Genomic DNA, 22,797 nt, shown 5'->3' with positions numbered 1-22,797 from the left:
TTGGGAAATAAAAGCATTAGGAAAACATCAATGGAAAAGGACCTGGGAGTTACTGTATCGGAAAATTCGTCGCCAGAGAAACACATAAACAGAATTGTAGGTGAGACAAACAACCTGGTGAGGAACATAAATATTGCTTTTCATTATATGGATGAGGAGATGATGAAGAAATTGATTGTAGCCATTACACGTTCAAGGTTGGAATACGCAGCAATAGTATGGTCACCGAGCACAAAGACAAATATAAGGAAAGTAGAAAGGATTCAGAGGGCAGCAACAAAGCTGGTTCCAGGACACACACACACATACGAAGAGAGACTGAAGCAGCTGAAGCTACCCACACTGGAACAGAGGAGGGAGAGAGGAGATCTGATGTGGTGTACAGGGTGCTGAGTGGGATGGAAAGGGTGGACAAAGGAGATCTAATAATGTGGGATACAAGAGAATCAAGAGGCCATAGGAGAAAGATGAAAAAGGAAGCCAGTAGAAAAAACATAAAGAAGAACAGCTTCCACAAAGGGTGGAGGAGGCCTGAAGCGGCATGGAAAGAGATGTGGTCCATGCAAAGACCATTCATGATTTTAAGGCCAAGTTGGATTATAGTAGATATAGAGACAGGACAGTACCAGCGTGGCTCCTCACTCGCATACCACAACTAGGTAAACACACACACACACACACACACACACACACACATACACGGTCCGGTAGCTCAGGGGTAGAGCGTCTGGCTTACAACTAGAAGGACCGGGGTTCGATTCCCCGACCGGATGAAGATAAGTTGGGTTTATCTTCTTTCACGTGTAGCCCCTGTTCACCTAGCAGTGAGTAGGTACGCGACGTCAGGCAAGGAGTTGTGATCTCGTTGTCGCGGTGTGTTGTGTGTGAGTGGTCTCAGTCCTACCCGAAGATCGGTACTACGAGCTCTGTGGTCTTCCGTTGGGGAACGGCTGGCTGTCTTCGAGAGAGACCCGCAGCAGACCAAGAGGTGAATAGGTGAATTACACATACACACACTATTAAGAGTGTTAAGATTGTTTCGTTTTTAGGATAATTGGAATTTTTTTGTATAAATACCACTATTTGACATCGTTGGAATACAACTTTGTCAAGTGTTGTGGTACTTATACAAAATCTTTGTTGTTATCCTAAAAACGAAACAATCTGAACACTGTATGACCTTATTGGATTATCCAATTATATAATTTAACCATTTAAAAGTAGTAAATAGCTGACATATGAGAGGAAGCGAGAGGTGCTGAGGGTGTGTGGCAAGGTGCGGGGCGGGGCTGACCCCACAGCTGCCAACACCCCACCGGCCAGTTTCAAATGGAAATACTATTACGGTGGAAACTGGACAAATGGGGCTGAGCACATTTTATTAGGCTTTTCTGATAATGTATCAATGGCCTTGTTGGTGGTGGATTTTATTTTCCACTAAACATTATATTTCGGTGAATAGTGCGCTAAATTATCCCGTAACAACGTTAATTTGACAATCCAAAGATTTTTTTGGGAGACAAAAACTTTCAAAGCTGCATTACTAAGTGGCATTACAAGCCCTGAGGATAGAAATTGTGAAATCATGGGACAAGATTATTTTAGGTGGCGTATATCGGCTCCCAAACGATGCGGAGAATGTCACTCCCGTCTTGTTTCAGAAGATAAAAAGGGCTTCGAGGCATGGTAACATGTATCGTGGACATTTTCCAGCTGTACGGAACAAATGCCTGGGGTAATATTGGGCCATTTAGAACTTAGGATGGAAGGCCCTTCGTCAATAGGGACACAAGCTCAGCATTAAATGTCGGTATTAATAATTACTTTATTTCACCATTACTTGTCGGTATTTACAATGAAGATGCGTCGTCTTTGCTTTAAGCCCCCCATGTGTTCACGGAGAGGGATAAAGTAATGTTATGTGAGGTCAGAATAACCAGGGAGGAAGTCATTAACGAGACAAACTAAAGGAAACCAAGTCGCCCGGTCCAAATGAAATTTTCCCGCGGGTTTTCAAGGAATCTAGAGACATTTTCCGGGCCACTGGCCAGCATCTTTAGGAAGTCTCTTGACACTGGCATGGTAACATCATTATGAAAAAAGGCCAATGTTGTGCCGATTTACAAAAAAAAGGTAATAAATCAATAATGTCAAATTACTGCCCAATTAGCTCTATGCCAGTCGTAGGAAAATTATAAGAATCTATTATAGCAAAAAATATCCGCGACCATCTTGACTCTAGAATCTAGATGGTCGTGGATATTTTTTGCTATAATAGATTCTAACAATTTTCCCAGAGAAACACAAGCTCATCCATAGCTCCCAGCACGGGTTCATTAACAAATTTTTTGACATTTTACATAAAGGTGTACGAAGCGGCAGATAGAAACGAAAATTAAGAAATTGTTTATTTCGATTTTAATAGGGCATTCGACAAAGTACCTCACCAAAGACTCCTCACTAAAATAAAGGCCCACGGGACAGAGGGTAAAGTCGAGGCCTGGCTTAGAGACAGGACGCAGGGAGTTCAGGTTAATGATGATAAATCGGGTTAGGGTTGAGTTACTAGTGGAGTCCAACAGGGATCAGTTTTGTGCCCATTGCTGTTTGCCATGTACAATAACGATCTATCTTTGCTACGGATTAACCAGCGACTTAAGCAAGTTTGCTGATGACACAAATATAGGAAGACTTTTCAATTCGGACAACGATGCTGAGATACTCCAAGAGTAACTAAATGTCCTGTATGGGTGGGGCGAAAAATGGATGATGCAGTTCACTATTGACAAATGCAACGTCCCTCGTTTGAGAAGAAATAACCCCCAAAGTAAATACACATTAAATAACTCCAGCTGCGAGAGGGATTTGGGTAAGCGTGTGAGCTCTGATCTTCGACTCAGAAGTCAATGTATTATAGCTAGAAACAGCGCAAATAGAGTCTTGGGTTTAATTTCGAGAAGAGCAGACAACCGGAGCTCAGAAGTTACCCTCAATCTGTATATGGCTCTGGTTAGGCATCACCTGGACCATGCTGTCCAGTTTTGGCGCCCCTATTACAGGAAGAATATATATTCCCTTTAAACAATACAGAGGAGAATGACTAAAATGATCCAGGGACTTAGGAACTTCCCGTACAGACTAAAACTACTTAATTTGCACTCCTCGGAAAGGGGTAGACTGCGTGAGGATTTGGTTGAGTTGTTTAAATGGATTCATGGGATTAACAAGAGCGATTTAAATGAAGTGCTTACATTAAAAACTGATGTGAGAACACACATTAACGGGTATAAATAAGCTGGATGTATCTAAGATCAGAAAAGAAAAAGAAAAAAAAAAACGAAGTGCTGGACGAGTGGAACAAACTGAGTCGGTACGTACTAAGGATTTCAGAGGCTGTGCGGCCTCGTTTTTTGGGAATAATATCGTAACGAACAATCGTATCGGTACGAGATTTTGCGACAGTGTATTTCACACACTGCCTTAATTTTTAAGGGTATCGCCAACCGCCACAAGTAGAGAATAAAGGCACTTGTCCCTATACCAAGAGGGTAAAGTCATCAGTGTCAGGCAAAGATACAAACACAACTACCAGAGGCTCCGCCCACCTTGTTCCTCTTCCCTCCATCTCCCGCCTCCTCCCTTCTCCCTCAATCTCTCTCTCTCTCTCTCTCTCTCTCTCTCTCTCTCTCTCTCTCTCTCTCTCTCATGTAGCTTCGTAACTATAATGAATGAAAGGCATGCATTAATTGTAGTGGCGTTATATACTCTTTCTAATACTGATAGGCATCCTTTAAATAAAGTTGAGAGTAGGGTAACGTGTTACTTACATAGCCTAATTACCTCCGTAACTATTGGTAGCGTAGTGGTTTGGTGGTTTATGGTGTACGTTTTCGTAGGGCTATTGTATAGCATGTACCTACTGATAAAAGTAATGGTGCTCTTATCGCCAAATTATAGTGGTGCTATTAATTTTATTGTCAGGGAAGAGCTGAAAGTATGGTAATGGGAAGAATTGCGAAGGTATAACAACAAAAAACAAACGAGAGAGAAACAAATACAAGCGAGCAATCGTTCTACCATCAATCATGGTAGTCATCATTTACCACCTCACTCTACTCTCACATGTCATTACGTCCACGGCCCAGATGTGTATCACTATGCTCAAAATTAAAGTCCCAGTATCACATCAAGCATGCCTTAATTGAAAAAAAAAAATCATTCTCGAGTATGTATGTATCTTCCAGAGAGAGAGAGAGAGAGAGAGAGAGAGAGAGAGAGAGAGATTGAGGGAGAAGGGAGGAGGCGGGAGATGGAGGGTAGAGGAACAAGGTGGGCGGAGCCTCTGGTAGTTGTGTTCGTATCTTTGCCTGACACTGATGACTTTACCCTCTTGGTATAGGGACAAGTGCCTTTATTCTCTACTTGTGGCAGTTGGCGATACCCTTAAAAATTAAGGCAGTGTGTGAAATACACTGTCGCAAAATCTCGTACCGATACGATTGTTCGTTACGATATTATTCCCAAAAAACGAGGCCGCACAGCCTCTGAAATCCTTAGTAGTTGAGGCAAACAACTGAAACCTTTAAACGAAAATTAGATGCATTTAATGGACGGAAAGGGAATTTGGTGAGCAACCCATCTTCAGGAGCCGCCTTATATCCTTGTGAGGGGCCGTGACCTCATTGTATTCTTTTAGCCTACTACTACTACTACTACTACTACTACTACTACTACTACTACTACTACCACTACTACTACTCATAATAATAATAGTAATAATAATAATAATAATAATAATAATAATAATAATAATAATAATAATAATAACGGTAAAGAGTCTTTTTAGAACCGTGCCAGTATCTCATGATCTACCTTATGAAACATCACTATCTCTTCATATATCTTTTCTACAAACCTTTAACAGTTATGGAAACGCTTTGAAAATCCAATTCAAGGACTTTTTTTTTACACTTGAAAATAGGGAATAATATTTACGAAAGCGCGTCGCCTTATCTGGCGGCGGCCGCGGTGACGCTGCAGCCGCCGCAGATGCAAAATAGCTCGCAGAAGGTTTAGGGTCGGGGAGCATATTTAAACTACTCCAACCGAACTTTACGACCTGCTAACGGGGGGGTTGCTCCCCCCTCGACCCTCCCTTCTAACTAGGGGGGCTACGCCCCCACTGGACCCCCCCTCACATATATATGTGACTTATTTCAGCAAGGAGGTATTTCTCGCAACACCGGCTGCACCGTCGCCAGAGGAGGCGACGCGCTTCCGTAAACATTATTCCCTATTTTCAGGAGTAAGAAAAAAGTCCTTGCATTGTATTTTCAAAGCGTTTCCATGACTGTTGAAGGTTTGTAGAAAAGATATATGAAGAGATAATGATGTTTCATAAGGTAGGTATTGAGATACTGGCACGGACCTAAAACGAATCTTTACCCTAATAACAACAACAATAATAATGCAACTAGGACGACAACGACGACTGATACCGAGTGACACACTATCACCACCACCACCGCCACCTCGACCAACACCACTGCCATGCCCAGACAAGACCAATCCTCCTACCAGATGGTGCTTGTGGTCATGTGTGTGGGAGTGTTGTCAGCTTTAGCCAGCCTGGGCGACACAGCCGACACAGCCTCCCTCACCACGCGTCCCGAGGATCCACTACAGCCGGTCTGGAACAGCCTGGACGCCATCCCTGCTCAGGTACTAAGGTCCATAGTCATAAACGTATCGCGCTCCCATTGGGGACATTTTCCAAGGCCACAGAGAAGGTTAACCGGATTTTCATGGGTGATATTTCCTTTCGTGGCTCAGAAGTCGTGGAAAACTATCATTAGGGTCACAAAACAGCCCATGGAAATCCCAGATACTTCTACGAGAGGTTTTTCAAACATGCAAACTAAGGTGACGAGATGTTTAAGAATACGATCTTAAATGGTGTCCGTTCCAATCACTCTGATAAATATTATCATCAGTCACCATATGACCATTTGGGAAAAGATTCATCCCATCGTTTTGGAGGCTGTTTGACACGTTTTGTCTACCTTTTGTTTACATGAAATCATTCCCTTATATATCACCATCATGTTATGACTATTTAATGAGCATCAAAAGTTAGTGATGCAGCTCCTCCTTCAACATTCCTCGAGAAACGTGTTAGTAAAATGCGTACCTAAGATCTTGCCGTGTGGCTAGCTTTGTTTTTGACACAGACGCGGGAACGGGGTGCATTACTGATGGACGGATGCTGTAGCCCGTGTAATCGAGGCATGTTTTCTTTTTTTTCTTTTTTTTTTTAGGTGCTGCCTATAGCGCCGGCATGTTAACTTGAGGGACCTCTTGGACAACTTCTCTCATTTATCCCTCCACCCTCAGGTTCTGGCCGGCTTCAAGGGACAGATCGAAATCTTGAGTCGTAGTTCTGAAGCTTCACTGCTAACGGTTCGTACCCACCTCTCTACGCTGGAGGCCAACTTGAAGAAAAAAATTGAGACTCTTGGTGAAGACACGGGTGACTTAGTGACCGACAGGCTAGTTAACGCCGAGGCTTTGATTCTCGAGGACATCAATAAATTAGCCGCGACCCTGACCTCATTGACCCAAAAGTGTGACCTCTGTGCGGTGGCCGTACAGTCACACCAAGAAACTCAAGAATCAACCAGGTGCTCCGATGAAGCTGCATCGGCCATGGCGAGGATGGAGGCGACTGTGGCGAGAGTCGAGGCGGCGGCGATAAAAATGGACAGAACAGCGGAGAGGGTGGATGAAACAGCAGTGAAAGTGGATGAGGTGGCGAGGAAGGTGGACGAAATAGCAACAAGGATGGAGGAGGTGGAAGCAAGGATCAATGATGGAAAAGCGAGGGTGGAGGCGGTGGCGGCGAGGGTGGAAGAGGTGGAAGCAAGGATCAGTGATGGGACAGCGAAGGTGGAGGAGGTGGCGGCGAGGGTAGAAGAGGTGGCAGCAAGGGTGGAGAAGGCTACATTGTATGTGGAAGAGGCGGCAAGCAAGGCACAGCAGTCTGCTATCGGCATCACAGGCGTCACCACACCAGTAAGTACACGAGTGATAATTGCTGTAATTTTCTTAAGAACACAGAAAGGTCCTCCTCCTCTTCCTCCTCCTCCTCCATTTCCTCCTCTTCCACTTCCTCTTGTATTCATACCATTGCTGGATAGGTAGACTTACAAGGCGTAAACCCGTACTGTTCAGGTCTCTTGTTTTAGGAGGTGGCTCCGAATTCCCATGAGCAATTGAGGGCACACTGGGCAGTGTAATACTGCGGTTGTTGTTGCAGTCCTGACGATCATCTTTACCTTTCCATACTGGAACGACCAGCACCCTCTTTCAGCAAGGAGTATTACCAGATTGCCATACAATAGTCAAGTTCGCATGCAACCCATGGCCCATGACCTCACCTCCAGCTTAAAGTAGCTCCTCACTGATGTTACAGATATCAGCTGCCTTTCCACCTCTCAACTTTACCACAGCCTCTCTGACCTCGTCAAGGTTGGGCTTTCTTTAAATGGTGGCTCAACATCCGCTATTTGTAGCCAAGCAGTTAGGAGCTGCTTGCTCTGGGGATTCGCCGTGTACAATTGCCCAACGAGCTATCTGCCCATCCATGTCAGACGCAGGAATACCATCTTCCTTTTTAACTTTTTGCCAATAGCGCCGGTAGGCTTTCTCGGTGGGTCCAGCCTGTTATGGCGCAGGCATGTGTTTAAAGTGGCGCCATTTTGCTTGACTCATACTGCTACCCGGAGCTCGTCTTTGACCCTCCTTTTAGAAAAAATCTAGAGCCTGGGTTGATATAGTCTTCAGGACAGTATGTGGGAAGTCTAAGTCACTCAGCAGTGACTGAAAACTTGCCAGTATGTTTGTAACGGCGGGAGGGGCGCGACCCTGTGTCCTCCTGGAAGCTGCGCCCGCACGCTAACCATTCAGCCACCGCCTGCTGTTCAGATTGGGCTAAACTAAGAGTGAGGCTCAAATAGAAGCTTCTTTAGGGTTCGGTAGGCAGCTCAGAGGTCATTTGCGTTGAAATGGCCTTCAATGTCTTCAGCGAGACTCTTGTCAACCCCACTTATTTTTGTCCCGATTCTCAACAAGTCTGGCAATACGACTCTCCTCGATATGCTCCAGAGTCTAGCGTCTCCCCCAAACCAAAACTACTCCACGGTCTCGGGCGTTCTTCTTTGCATTGCTTTGCAGCTTGAGGAGTTTCAAGTTTGAAGTTATCCCACAAATCTACGGTGCCCTCAAGGGTGCCGAGCACAGTGAACCGATTTGAGACTCTCATTGTATATTCATGGACGCATGCCAAATCTTCCAGTCACTAGAGTTAAAAAACGGCATGATTTTACCTCGAAATTCCTCTTGATTTGATATTTAGCTTGAGTGTTGCAGCAACAAGTTTATGATTAGCTGCAAAGAGTTCCGCACTTCGGGAAACCCTGCAGTTCTGAAGGATCTTCCCAAAAATGCTTATACAAGGATGTGATCAACATCCTAAGCTACCCCTACATTCCTCTGCAAAGTCTACCGGTTCAGGTCTGGTCTCTGAATCATGAACCTGCAATTCTAAGCATTCTAAATCTTGCCAAATTCAGGAGAGAGCTGTTGGTGTTTCTGGTACCAGAACCATGGGGTACAACTCATGATCATAATCAACTCTGTCAGTGTCAGTGATATCATTCAAGTCGCCCAAAACAATAAGTGTACCCCGAAGGTTTCACTGGTTGTATATGGAGTTGAGTTTGGCTCTTCAATTTCACTCATCTGAGTAGGAGCATACACAGTAACGAGACATGTAGCCCAAGGTGTGCTTCAGCCTCACTTCCATTATACGCTCATCAGCCTGAAAAGCTTATGCTTATATAAAGGCTGGCCTCTAACAATACATACAACATAATTATGTAACTGTACCTAATAGGCTATTAATAAATGTTTCAAATGTTTCAAATGTTTCAACATGAGTAACCTCAATCACAAATAGCTGCAGTTGATTGAAGATGTATATACTTAAACGTAAACCATTACTTATGCCGAACCAAAAGTAGGTGTATCTCCCCCAACCCCCACCCCCATGCCTACCGACCTCGACACTATGAGGCTTCCACTTCTCAAAGAGTTTTGCTATATCCACCTCCAGCCTTTATACCACATTTGTTAGATAAGCCAGTCGGTGATCCTCCGAGAGGTTCAGGACCTTCCAGGAACCAACCCATAAGAGTTCCCCGAAGGTTAATGCAGGGTCTGGTTCTGCGGGCGGACGCCGCACCTGTACCACTCCGGCCACCTCAAAACAAAAAAGTGGACTAGGCGGCCCTTCCTTTTTCGTGATGCCCTCGTCGGCTTTGCCCACCACGCGTCACAAGCGGCAGGCTCACCCGATGGGGATAACTGCGGGAGCTCGCTGAGCGGTCGGTTACCCCAGCAAAACTGAAATGAGGTTAGCATGCATAGCTACGAATCCGCGGGCCCGGGTTCGAATCCCGGCCCGGGCAGTCAGCGTGCAGCTCACCCAGCTGCTCATCCTCCCTCTCGGGCTGGTCGATAAATGGATACCTGGGGAAGGTAAACTGTTGTATCTCGGATGTCACACTGGCCCTGTGTCGCGGGGTGATGAGCTTTTCCCACAACAGGCTCAAGAGCCAATACGAAGGAGATGAGCACCGCGGCCATGCGCAGCTATAGCGTATGCCCCAACTTTACCTACCACGACCCCGACCTCCACTTCTTATTATGAATCGGGATTAGATTCAGAGTGGAGTTACTTCAGGGTGGGATTAGAGGCTCCACCCGAAGTAACCAAAGTCAGGGGTCATTGTGACTGCTAGCCGTGGACAGGGTCACAGGACCCATGAGAGGATAGGTCCACAGAGAAACACTAATAAAAAGAGAAGTGAATATGGTCAGGGAGGATGAGGCTGCTGCATTCTTCATCATATTAGAGCTATATGACTATATGTATCTGCATATAAATGTTTGATGCGTGAAGACAAAAATAGTTATCCATTTTTACAACCACCTTCCCCTAGAATTGATTATCAGCAACAATACAACTTTCTGATAAAACTTTATAAACCAACACATCAGTTTTGGGGGCAAACCATTCTGCAGTGAAGTCCCTTGGGCCGAATAAATGAAGTGTCTGAAATTTTTTTTCTACATTAGCCTTGGTGTTTGAACAATAACCTTTATGAAGATGTATCTATTATTCCTACAATTATTATTCTTACTACTGATATTTATATTACTACCACTACTACTACTACTACAAACACTAACGCATACCTTTCTTTCCTATCCTCTATTTCTCCTTACAGACCAACACGACCAGTCCCCGCTACTATCCACTGGACTGTGCAGACATACACTGGCGTCAGCCCGATGCCCCGAGCAAAGTGTATCTCACCTACCCAACACTCGAACCACAGGTGTGTTGTTTAGAGAGAGAGAGAGAGAGAGAGAGAAAGAGAGAGAGTTGAACAGAGAAGAGGGAGGGGCTATATTGCCACGCTAAGATAATCAAGGAAAATACCTGAAGACGGATTTGAATTTCTGATGTTCCCCTTCTTATAGCTTCCTCTTCAATTCCATTCATTTTTTATACCTGTTCGATTCACCTACCCTACCCCCCACCCCCTTCTCCAAATTATACCTCCTTGCTTGACAAAGCCTGATTTCTCGCCTGGTGGCCTAAAAGGCTCCCGTCAGTGCCTTCTGTGACATGGGTCTGAGCGAGGCCAAGGAGACAGGCGGGTGGACTGTGGTGCTAAGGCGACAAAACACTTCCTGGGGACTAGAAAACTTCAACAGGTAAGTGACAGCTGTGGTGGTGGTGGTCGTAGTACAGTAAAACCCCTAGTAATCGGCAACCGCGGGGATTCAGAAGTGCCGGATAAGCGGGAATTCCGGATACTTGGGGTGTATTCCCAAAGTTTCCCATGAAATTTAATTGATCTGAACATGTTTACACAGATACTATACACTCAAGAGATGTATCTCCTGACCATAAGTATGTATGCACTTACCGGACGCTGTTGTACCCTTTAGCCACGCAACGTTGCGCAACGATACCAGTAGCTCAGTAACACCAGTGGAAATGTCTTTGTAATGTCAACGACAATGGACCTAGCAAGTTTTGCCAAAACGGCGGTGTTAGCCAAACTCCCGAACCAAGATCAACCCCAAGCGCTGCCGGGCGGGAAGACACAAGCAAAAGAAGCGTCGCAGCTAATGAGTGTGGTCAGTGTCACCTCTGTTGTAACTGTATGCTGCCCTGCATACAGTTACAACAGAGGTGACCCTGACCACACTCATTAGCTGCGACGGTTCTTTTGTTTGTGTCTTCCCGCCCGGCAGCGCTTGGGGTTGATCTTGGTTCGGGAGTTTCACTCCCGCAGGTGGGTTGGTGAGTCCAACGGAACAGTGGATCAGTTGAGCAAGAGATGGTGGCCCACAAACAACTCCGTCATAATATTCCCTCAGCTGTCCTTGGAGGTGACACTTTATGGGAAACAGCATTTACAGCTGAACGAAACATTCTTAGAAAGTACGAAGAAGTAGCAGAGGTGACACTGGCCACACTCATAAACTACGACGATCGACTGTCTTGTTTACCCTGTCCAGCTAACAGTACCCCACCCGCCTCCGGTGCTCGGTCTTGGTCTCGGCTTGGGTGCCAGGCCAACGCCACCATACTGGCAAACCTTGTCAGTGCCGCCAGTGCCGCTATCACAAAGGCAACCCCACGCCCGCTCCTGGACCACCGGCAACGCTGCACAACGTTTCGTGGCTAATGACTCAATTGTACGCAGGACAGCTTACTCTAGATGAGGTGGAAGCGGGTATTTCAAATCCTACGCCGGTGTAGTATTTGATATGCACTCCCCCAGATATTACACTCCCCAGTCGTTATTATACGTATAATCTGAACTCCACAAGTCATTATTATACATTTAATTTCCACTCCCTTTAAATTATTCACACTTCCCCAGTCAATATCATGCGTATATTTACCTAACCTAAGTAAACCAAACCTAACCTGACCTAACCTAACCTAACCGAAACGAAACGAAACGTTATCAAATTCGAAATGAGGTCAAGACTGGGAAGCACATAGTGACGGTTTTGATCTCTGAAAAAACTATTTTTGGGAATCCGGAGTGACTAGTGCACGATGATTGATTGATTGATAGTTTATTGTTGCAGGTAAACAACAAGGGAGAAGGGAGGAACATGCCATCCCAACCCCCAGGCAGGACAGTGTGATTATACAACTATTAATACATGTGTAGGTAGCACCATGAAATTAAAAAGATACAATGGTAGGAAGGAAAGCACAACAAGGGAGGGGGCAGTACCTCCCCCTGGACAATAAGACAATAAAATGTGGGGACGGAGAACATTGCCCAAGCACTAGATGGGAATGAATACAGAGATAGAGTAAATACTAGTCCTTAAAGTAAAATACTGCAGAGATCACAGCCTTGTATAGCACGGCAGTAGTTCAGGCTGCCACACACGGCATCACCACCTTGGTGCAAACTGAGGGTGTTCTTTGAGGATAGCAGGGAGGACATCATGGTTCAGGAGCCAACAAATTGTCTGGGGCAGGTCAAGGCAGACCCGTGGCTTAAACTTAGCAATGAGAGGGCATTCCATGACATAGTGATGCAGTGTGTGGCCCCTCGGCCTGGCACAGAGCGTGCAGCAGACACCAGGGGAGTTACTAACCTCCTAGTAGTACCTATAGCCTAGCCTAAGGCGCATTGCTACCACATCCTGAGGGGCACTGTGTCGCCCATAGGGGTAAACACAGCGCTGGGAGACACTAACATAGTGGAGGCTGCTGGCGCTGCCATTGTCACAGCAGTGTCTGAGTTGGGTAGCAATGCTATCACGTGAATAATCCCTAAGTCTATTCTTAACATGGCTAAGCGTATAGTCAGTGCCAGGGTCCACTGTGTCATCCTGAAGGGCTCGTCGAACAAGGCAGTCTGCCTTCTCATTGAGCTGGATGCCCACATGAGAGGGCACCCAGGTGAAGTGGACCGTGGCACCTGCGGCCTCAAGGGCACGGACGGCAGTCAGGCACTTAGCTACAAGATCACAGTCGGCAGGGGAGGAGGACACAAGTTCATGCAATGCAGCCTGGCTATCGACAAACAAGTAGACATTTTCGTGCAAAGCTGCTACAGTGTGGAGAGCCTCAAGGATGGCATACAGCTCAGCCCGGGTCGAGGACAGGTACCCCGGCAGCCGCCTGGTAACCTCAATGTCAGTGTACTGGGTGGGGGAAGCGTAATCCCGGATAAACACGCCACAGCCCGACCTGCTGCCATCTACGGAGCCATCACAGTACACATGGACAGCCCGAACACGGGGGTACTTGGACAGTTTGACCATGAAGTGATCCTGGAGGACATGGGGAAGCCAATCACGTTTAGGGAAAGGTAGTTGTTCAACGTCTACACTGACACGATAGGGAGGCCAGGCAGGATGGGCCGGGGACTCAACTAGGCCTAAGCACGCTTCTAACACACCCGTCTCTGCTAACATGAGATAAATTTTCCTAAGGTAGGAGGTAACAGGAGCCCTGGAGTCATGGTGCAGAGTTACCAGTGCCTGGTGAAGGGGCACTGCACCAGCACGAAGCAGGCGGCTGACGGTGCGACAAGTAATTTCCCAGATTCTGTCCACAACACGAGGCAGATTCAGTTCTGCCCTCATGACCTCAAGTTTTGCAGTTCTGGGGCACCCCAGAATGAGGCGCATGGCCTCATTTTGAATAAGTTCCAAGGGGTGAAGTTGTGCCGCACTAAACTGTACCAAAACAGGGGCAGCATAATCAATGAGGGACCTGACGACAGAAAGGTAAAACATCCTGAGGACAGGGATGCCGACTCCAAGGCCCTTGTTAGCCAAAACCTTAAGTGGAGCTAACCTAGGAAGGCAGATGTCCTGAACATGAGTGACGCTCTGCACAGATTTCTGGAAGCTGACAGGGGCGCCTAAGTACTTGTATGTAGGAACTCTAGCTAAAGGAGTTCCATTAACGCTGGGCAGGTGAGAAACTCTCCTCCCACTGGCTTGGAATTTCGTCTTAGTTTCATTGATGACAAGGCCCATTTGTTCACACAGCGCTGACAGCTGCTCCAAAGCTAAACTGAGAAGAGCAGGACTGCTGCATTGCACAAGGATGTCATCTGCATAGATAATGACCTGAGTATTGCCCGGAAAGGGCCACCGAGCAATTTTGTCCATTAAAATGTTGAAAAGCATGGGGCTGAGGACACCCCCTTGCGGTGTGCCCAGCTCAAACACTTCCTCCGTGGAGGTAGCACCCTGGAAGACCACTTGCGCCCTCCTACCATACAAATAGTCCCTGATCCAGCTTAAGAGTCTTCCACGGACACCTTGCAGAGTGAGTTCCTCCATTATGACAACCTTGTTGGCCCTATCAAAGGCCCCTTTTAAGTCCACAAAAGCGCGACAATTCACGTCTGGATTACTAAGGCACTTAAGAAAACAGTCACTTGTGGAACGGCCCTTCATAAACCCATGTAAGTTTGGGGAGAGCCGGTCCCCCAGCTTATAGAGAAGTCTGTTCAAGATCACCCGCTCTAACAGTTTACACACACAGCTCGTCAGGGAGATAGGGCGAAAGGTGCCATCACCCTTGGGGATGGGAACGATCAATGCAGCTTTCCACGGAGGGGGGAGGCAACCTGCGGCAAACGACATGTTAAACAGGTCAAGCAGGGGGTTGTCACCTTGCACAACGAGTAAGGCATTAAGAATGTCGTAAGTCAATCCGTCGTGGCCCGGGGCTGTCGACTTGCCATGTTTGACGGCAAGAAGGAGTTCATCGTGGGTAATGGGGACACATGTGTCATCCAGAAGTGTGATGTGGTGCTGAACGGGGGCCATCCGCCGCTCCCTGTGGCGGGCAAGTTCGGCCTGGTGTTGTGCAGGGAGACCACCAAGGGAGGAGGCCCTCTGCCACTGGCGCATCAGGTCCTGGGCCCGGCCCGCAGGGTCAGGGTCACTCACCAGCCGTTTGGTCCTCCCTCTCACCCTGTTGACATGGTGCCAAACTTCCCGCAGGGAGCGGGTCTTGCGCACGCTGGCAAGGAAGGCGACCCAGTGTCGTGACCGGGCCTCTTGTCTGAGTTCAGTGAGGTGGCGCGCCACAGCGACCATGGCATCGCGGGCAGCCCGATCGGCGGGGTCCTGCTGCCAGCGCCGCTGGTACGAGGCAATGGTCCGCTGACAGTTGGAGACAGCCGGGTCCGAGGTGTAGGTCTGCAGGCGGCGCTTGGCGGGCCTTGGAGGGGCCCTGCCAGCTGCAACAAAACTCTCGACGGTGTCCAGCAGGCCGTGGTACAGCGAGGCGGCGTCGGTAAAGGATCCCTTCACAGTATGGTACCACGCCCCGACTTCGGCAACGAGGCGCGGCATCCGGGCAGCAGGGACAGCCAACCGCTTCCGGGACATAGCAGGGGCAGGATGGATCGGGATGGTCGTCTCCAGGGCAAAGTGGTCACTCAGCAAACACCTGGAAATAAGGGTCTGGGCAGTAAAAGCTGGCATGTTAAAAAGAGTGACATAGTCTAACCTGCTCCCCTGAACATGTGTGGGCACATTATCCCCCGTGAGGACAGCCGTCTCGGAGACGGAGAGTTAAGATCCCCCACAAGAACATTCGGCTCCTCATGAACATAATCAGGAAAGTTAGCAAGATTTAAAGCCCCCGCATGAACATACGTGTTAACAAAAAATAGGGTTTCACCCATATGGAGTAAAGAAACAGTGATATATTCAATGCCCTCATTAATACCCATGTCCTCAAAAACTATCGCCGTCCCCTGTCTGACATACGTAGCCATCCCCCGGGGACTGCCTGCTGCGCCATCTAAGACATATAAATCATACCCCCTCAGGTCCGACACCCGTGGCCCAGCCTCCTGAAGAGCAACGATATCTGGCCCATGAGTGATGACATAGGAGTGAAGGTCAGTGAAGCGGGCATTTAGCCCGTTGACATTCCAAGTTAAGAGGCGGACACACTCACTGGTCAGGAAGGGGTGGTTGCCGGTCAAGGAGTGGGGTGATCCGATGATGGAGCTCAGCCACCTGCTGAGTCAGGGAAGCAAACTGCGCCAGCAGCACCTGGAGTGTGGCCTCCCACTGCAGTGGAGGATCAGCAGGTGAAGGTGAAGGACCCGTCTGGCCATGGCGAGGTTCGGCCGTTCCCTCGGCAGCTGCAGTCACCACAGCCGGTGGGGTTGCAGGGGTGTTCTGCATCTTGGCCCGCAGGGGGAACCACACTGTCCCCACTATCGGCGTCCATGGCCTCACCAGCAGACGGCAGGGCAGGGCACGGGGCCGGGGCTGAAGCTGGAGCAGGGGCCGGGATGGAGGAGAGCTCACGCACAGGCAGGGGCGTGGAGACTCGCTGCTCCAAGGCCGCCACCCTGGAGATCGTTGCAGCCAGCGTCTCCTGCAGCTGGGTGACTGCAGCGAGGATCTGATGGAGGACAGGGGTCGACCCATCGACAGCGGGGGGACTGGCAGCCGGCACAGGGGGGACGGTAGGCTGTGGCTGGGGTGCCGGAGCAGGAGCCTGGCGAGGCACAGGGGTGGCAGTGGGTGAGGCTGGGGCAGCAGGGGCGGACGAGCCCGGCAGGGGCGGAAACTCGGACGTTGTGGGAGCCCCCCGGGCCCAGGCCGAAGACTGAGGGAGAGGAGCAGGGCGGAACACAAGCCTAGGGCGGCCTTGCTGAGGGTGGTGGTCAGGCGCCGCGACCCGAGATGGTTTAGGCTTCATCGGGCAGGAGTGGTAGTGGGCGTTATGCTCACCACCACAGTTGCAGCACTTACGGGGGACGGGTGTGCCCGCCTGGATCTTCTGGAGGCACAGAGCTGATTTGTGCGTGCCCGCACAATACCGGCACCGAGGGGCCGATCTGCAGCGCCACTCCTGATGGCCCCACCGGCAACAGTGGCGACAGATGTCGGGCTCCGCCGTGTAGGGCTCCACAGCCTTACGACCCACCCCGAGGAGGTGCACCTCTGTCGGGACGTGGCCAACCACCGCTCCAAGAAGCTGCGGGCGAGGGGCCGTGCCCGCATACCTGCGCTTTAACCACAGAAAGTTGTCTGGGGTCTCAATGAGGTTGGCATTCATGTAGAGCGGCACATTGTGGATGATGACAGTGCGCTGCCGCTCCGCTGCATTTTCGACCAAAACTACGTCGAGGAACCCCTCAGTGAGGAGTCGCTTGTAGAAGGCGACGTCGTCCCTGACCGTGAGATAAGGTCGGAGCCTACCCTCCTTGAAGAGCGGCTCCAACTCACCGTGCTGCTTCAGTAGAGATGCAAACCACGTGTATTGCTGGGCTGGTGTCAGCCCGGCCTCGGCGGGGAAGTCTAGGCGGCGGCGGGTGGGTTGGCGCGGGGCAACAGAGGGCGCGGCTGGGTGCGTGTCCTCCAGGGGCACCTCACCGTCGACCAGGACAGTCTCAGAGCTACCAGACTGCACACCCTCTATGGGTGCGGTGGCAGCTTTAACAGGAGAGGCAGTGGGGGAGAGGCAGCCAGGATTATCCGGCTTGAGCCGCTTGCTAGCGCTGGCCACGTGGTCCTCCGAACAAAGGCGAGGGTTAAGTTCGGCAGAGTCGGCCATCTCTTCAGTCTCCTCAGACCACAGGCGCCGTTCCTCAGGGGCAGGACACTGCCCGGAAGCCGCCGAGTAGGAATGTTCGTCAGCCATGTCCTCTAGACACCGTTTATTCCGTGGAAGGCAGGGCATCCACGGACGGAGCACAGGACAACGCACGTCTACACAGCACGGCCGTGTAGACGAGACTGGTGCACGATGGTTATAATGTGAGAGGATACTCGCTCTCGCGATAATGCCTGGAGAAAAACGGCAAATATCCCAACGTCTAGACTATGATGAGTCTAGGCTGCACTAGAAAAATAATAATATGTGAAACAGTCGAATGGAGCAATCGAGCACGGTGCTGGCAGCGCCACCTGGACACAGATAGAGAGAGGTGCCGCAAGCCCCATACTTCATTCTTTCAAGGTGCTTCGACGGAGACTGAAGGAACCTTCTGTGGGGAGAGAGGGGGGGAAATAAGGAATGTGCACTAGTCATTCCGGGTTCCCCAAAAAAGTTTTTTCAGAGATCAAAACCGTCATTTTGGGAACCCTCCACGACTAGTGCATGATAGCCAACTCCCACTTGGAGTAGGGGAGAAGGCGACTCCATCGAAGTGCCACAAACCTGAGTCTACTTTTGCGTCAAAAGTCGGTATGCGTAGAGACGGCCTGAGTTACCCGAACTTTCCATAGTGTACAATCTTGAGAAATCATCTCCGTTACCCGAGAGGGGAAAAACCAGCTAAACAAATCCAAAAGAGCACTGGGTCAATTCATATAAGCCAATATGTAATCACAATAGCAAAAGACCACGACCTATAAGGAAGCATACTTCCAGCACAAGTATTCCTTTTATGGGACAAGAGAAGGAAGATTTAAACAGAGGAAAGAGGTTGGAGTGCTCTTGCCTGCTCCACCTGCTTTCCCGGCTGACGTAATGTCAACACGCCTTCCTGATGTATCTTCCTCGACGGAGGAAGTCCCAGTGCAACGCAGGGGGTGACGTCGTCCGTGGAGAGGGAGAGATAGCGGGTCATAAATCAGGAAGCCGTGCTCTACTGGCCGCTCTCCTTAACGCGGTACGGAAAATGGGTCCGAGCGAAGGCCAGGTATGCAGCGGCACCCCGGACATCGTGAGCACAGGGTGCGTGGCCCGGATATCCTTCTGCAGTCACTATCCTCAGAAGGTCTGCAGTCCCCCTGGTGGACAAAGGTAGGTCAGATGCGGGGTCACAGAAGAAGCGATGCTGCTCGCGAGCCGTAGAGGATGCCATGCGTATCCTCAAGGCCTACACAGGGCAGAGTGGATGAGCCTCCCTTTGTGGGTACCAAGCTGGTAAGACCACTGGTTTGAGGACGGTGGACGAGGCGCTCATTCTTAGCTACCGGCTAAGGAGCTAAGGAAATTCTGCCGTGGATGCAGTGTACCCAGGGAACATATGAGCGCCCTGAGCTGCGAGGACCTGAAACCGGAGGTGAGTGCTACGAGGAACAGGGTGCACTTTACAAAGGTCCATTACTGAAGGTTCGTCGTGATACTTGGAGGAAGCGAGGGACGTTATAACCTTTTCTAGGGACCAATAGGTGCTGTCTCTTCTAGGGGAAGGATTATGATGAAAGGGCCACGCTTAAGCATGGCTGGGGATTTGTCCGAGCCCTCGCCCAGTTCAGCTTCTTAAGGGGGTCAGCCAGGGCGGCAAGGTGAGCTGCAATTATAGATGAAGTCTTCCCTTAATGGGGGTAAGACAAGAAAGAAATTACTAGACTGTGGCCTCAGTGAATCTTTCTGTATGTCATACCCTCAACGAAGGATCGGAAACCCTTCCAATGAGATTCGTAATGTCTTAAGGAAAGAGAAAGGACGAAAAGCGGAAAGCATGTCCTATACGGCCCTTGAGGGAACGAGGCGTGCTAAACAGGCGTGAGAAACTCTGTGCGTGAAGTGCAAGCGTGGAAAAGAGCCTGCCGGGGTGAATCCCCTCGGGAGCATGGGCTTCTGGTTGGGGAGGGGAAGGACCCCGAGCCATGGTTGTGCTGGCCACCACGACGCTATCAATAACTGCTACTCCGCCCCTGAAGGATTTCGGGCAATGCAACACTTTCCATTTAATGCTGGTGTATGGAGGAGGGAACAAATAAATTATGTCCCACCTGTTCCATTGTTCGGTGAAAGCGTCTGGACCGCCCTCCATTTTCCGAACACCTCTGACGAAGAACTTGGGAAGCCTGTCCGATGTCTTGCAGGCAAAGAGATCGATCTGCGGTGTCCCACGCCTAATGCATAGTGCCTCGAAGTACTCCCATTTTAAGGTCCGTACCACTGAGGACCTCTTGAAGCGGGAGAGAGCATCTGCCCACCCGTTGTTTTCCCCTGGTAGCTGTTGGGTTGACAGTAAAATGAAACGTGATGCCGCCAGGGCAAACATTTGTTCTGACAGTGACAGCAGGTTTTCCTGAACAGGAGGTGCCATGCTTGGTGCTGCAGTGGACCACCGTCACGTTATAGATGTCAAAACAGATAGTCTTGCCCTCCAGGTCGGGGTACTCCTAAAGAAAGAAAGGAGAATCCCGGGAGTGAAGAAGCCCAGCAGGGATTCCAATTGTCTACGAGACAAGGTGAGGGAAACTAAAGCACTAAAGAATTTTAGGCCAAGTTTTTTCGCATAACCTCAGATAGTCTTATCATGGCTAACCTCGAGTCCCAGTGGAAACCTTGTAAACAAAGTTACCTCTCCAACCTGCAAAGCTAGGAACCAACGGAACGAGGGTGAATGGGACTGTGCATAAGTGTCCTGCGGATCAAGTGCTGCCAACCAGTAATGTTGTCGAAGCCGCAGCCTCATGCACTTGTTGGAACGAAAGCAGACGAAATTTGAAGGTTTTGATATATGACATCGATTAGCTTAGATCTTTCTTTGGCACAGTGAAAACACGGGAGAGGAAAACTTTCCCAACCGTTCACTTTACCCCCCTTTGTAAGGTATACGTTTATGGGAACCTTGGTAAACTTGGGAGGAAACTCGCCTGATCCCAGGAGGAAACTCGCCTCGGGATCAGAGGTTCAAGGCCAGATCAGTCCTTCTCTGACGCCCGTGGGTGCCCATCCTTTCCCTGGCCATGCGCCCTGCCTATGAACGGAGAGTCACTGAGTTGTTTCCTCCATTCTGGCTTTCCCCCTGTGGTAGTGCTCTTGCATGCAGGGGCGTAGCCAGGATTTCAATTAGGGGGGGGGGGCACAATCTTTACCAGTCTGTCTCAATACTGATAAGGATTTACACCAGTGGTTCTTAACCTTTTTCATCGTATGACCCCCTGAGACTCTCCAGGGTATTGCCGTGACCCCTATAATAAATTTTGTAATGGTGACCTTTGTGTAAAGGTAAGGTAAAATAAAACTATATAAAGATCCTGATTTATAGAAAATATTACAAAATAAAAGACCTTGAAAAATGCCACAGATCCCCGACAAGTGCTATTTCAAAATATATGGAACTAATGCACATAAAATAAAACCTACTTATTCAATCAGTGGAAGGATTGACGTCATTGTTGTGCAGCCATAAGTACATCAAAGCGAGGAGCAGTGCTCAACAGGCATCACCTCATGTCGCTGTGAGTCACAAGTCTACTGTGTACCTTCGTTTTCAGTGCCATCATTGATGAGAATCCAGCCTCGCAGCGATAGGTCGAGGTCCAGTATGGTCAGTGCACGCACCAAAAAATGAGGATAGTCGTCATTCAGTGTCGCCCAAAATGTCGGAAGCTCTTGTTCAGAAAATTGACTTTCAACTGAGTATCCTCACGAATTTGAAAAAATTCTACCTTCGCAGCAACATCAGTATCACAAATGGCGCTGTCCTTCACTGAGAAGGGTCTGGAGATCCACGCATCAGTACAGCGGTCATCCAGTCCTGGAAAGTAACTTTCGATGGCGTCATTCACTGCCAGAAGATGAGCTGAGATCTCCTCACGGAAACTGCATTCAACTTCTGCCATAGAATCTAGGATAGTTGTCATATGAGGGAAGAAAGTTGTGTCACTGTCCTGAACTCTTTTCACGTAAAGTTGAATCTTACACTTGAATACTGCCACTTTGTCACGAACTGTGTGCAGAATTGCAAGATTTCCTTAGTGTGAAATATTCAGGGAATTCACTTCAGAGAAGAAATCAGCCAAGTAGGCAACCTATGTTACGAAATAGTCATCTTGCATCATTTCGTGAAGAAGATTTAGTTTCGATGTACGACCTTCTTGCAACAGCATCATTATTTCCTCTCGAAGTTGCAGCACGCGACTCAGAACTTTGCCACGTGAGAGCCAGTGGCCACAACAACTCCTGTTTCACACGGAAACAGGAGAACAGAGAAGTCAGAGCCCATTTCTTCACAAAGCACTTTAAAAATCCTTGAAGTTGTTGCCCTCCATCGGATATGGTTCACAATCTTCATAACGTCTGTGACCACTTCTTGAAGTCCAGGTGGGATAGTCTTCATCGCCAAAGCATAAAGATGAATCATGCAATGAGTGAAGGAGACATGCGGAGCGACATTCTTCACGAATCATGGAAGGAGTCCCATCTGTACACAGACCGACAAGTGCTTCCCAACTCAGCCCATGTTTAATAAGAAGAAAGGCTTCTAGGATTTTGAAAATATCTTCTCCACGAGTTGTTGTGGCCACTGGCTCAGAGTACAAGTACTCATCCTTCATACCTTCCTTGTCAAGATAGCGAACATAAACAATAAGTTGGGAACATGAGGCAACAACAAGAGAAGATGACGCCACTATAAACACTTGCCTGCGCCATGACGGGCTGGGGCCGAATACCATCCAGGCCCGTAAAAAAAAAAACATCTGTCGACTCATCCAGTTGCAAGGAATAAACAGGACTATTCTTCACAACACTCACCACTTGCAGGAGAATATCCTCACTCATGTCCGAGATCCTACTTTTGACTGTATCATTCAAAAGGGAGATTGCCCTCAACTTATGTGCCTGCTGTTCTACATGAATCACCTTCGTTGTTTCCAGAATGCAAGGCTTAATCAGATTTTCACCAATGGTATGAGGCTTCTTGGTTTGCGCGATTTTTTAGAGCA

The 22,797-nt window shown here is 48.8% G+C and overlaps 1 protein-coding gene and 1 non-coding gene across 3 annotated transcripts in view; both read left to right on the top strand.

Annotated features, from left to right (window-relative positions):
• The first annotated feature begins 701 nt into the window (after positions 1-701).
• On the top strand, positions 702-774 carry Trnav-uac (transfer RNA valine (anticodon UAC)). The gene has a single exon. It is a non-coding gene; the product is annotated as a tRNA-Val (tRNA).
• A 4,641-nt stretch (positions 775-5,415) lies between these two features.
• Positions 5,416-22,797, top strand: part of LOC127002003 (fibrinogen-like protein 1) — a 123,947-nt gene continuing 106,565 nt past the window's right edge. For both annotated transcript variants that reach the window (XM_050867324.1, XM_050867323.1), the window contains exons 1-4: positions 5,416-5,721; positions 6,394-7,071; positions 10,350-10,460; positions 10,730-10,842. In XM_050867324.1, the coding sequence (XP_050723281.1) occupies positions 5,551-5,721; positions 6,394-7,071; positions 10,350-10,460; positions 10,730-10,842 (1,073 nt within the window). In that variant the 5' untranslated portion in view covers positions 5,416-5,550. The remainder of the gene's footprint in view (positions 5,722-6,393; positions 7,072-10,349; positions 10,461-10,729; positions 10,843-22,797) is intronic.

This window comes from Eriocheir sinensis, chromosome 22 (assembly GCF_024679095.1).
Source record: "Eriocheir sinensis breed Jianghai 21 chromosome 22, ASM2467909v1, whole genome shotgun sequence".
Taxonomy (NCBI): domain Eukaryota; kingdom Metazoa; phylum Arthropoda; class Malacostraca; order Decapoda; family Varunidae; genus Eriocheir; species Eriocheir sinensis.
Note: the sequence above shows the minus strand (reverse complement) of the source record. Positions and strands in the feature narration are given on the sequence as shown.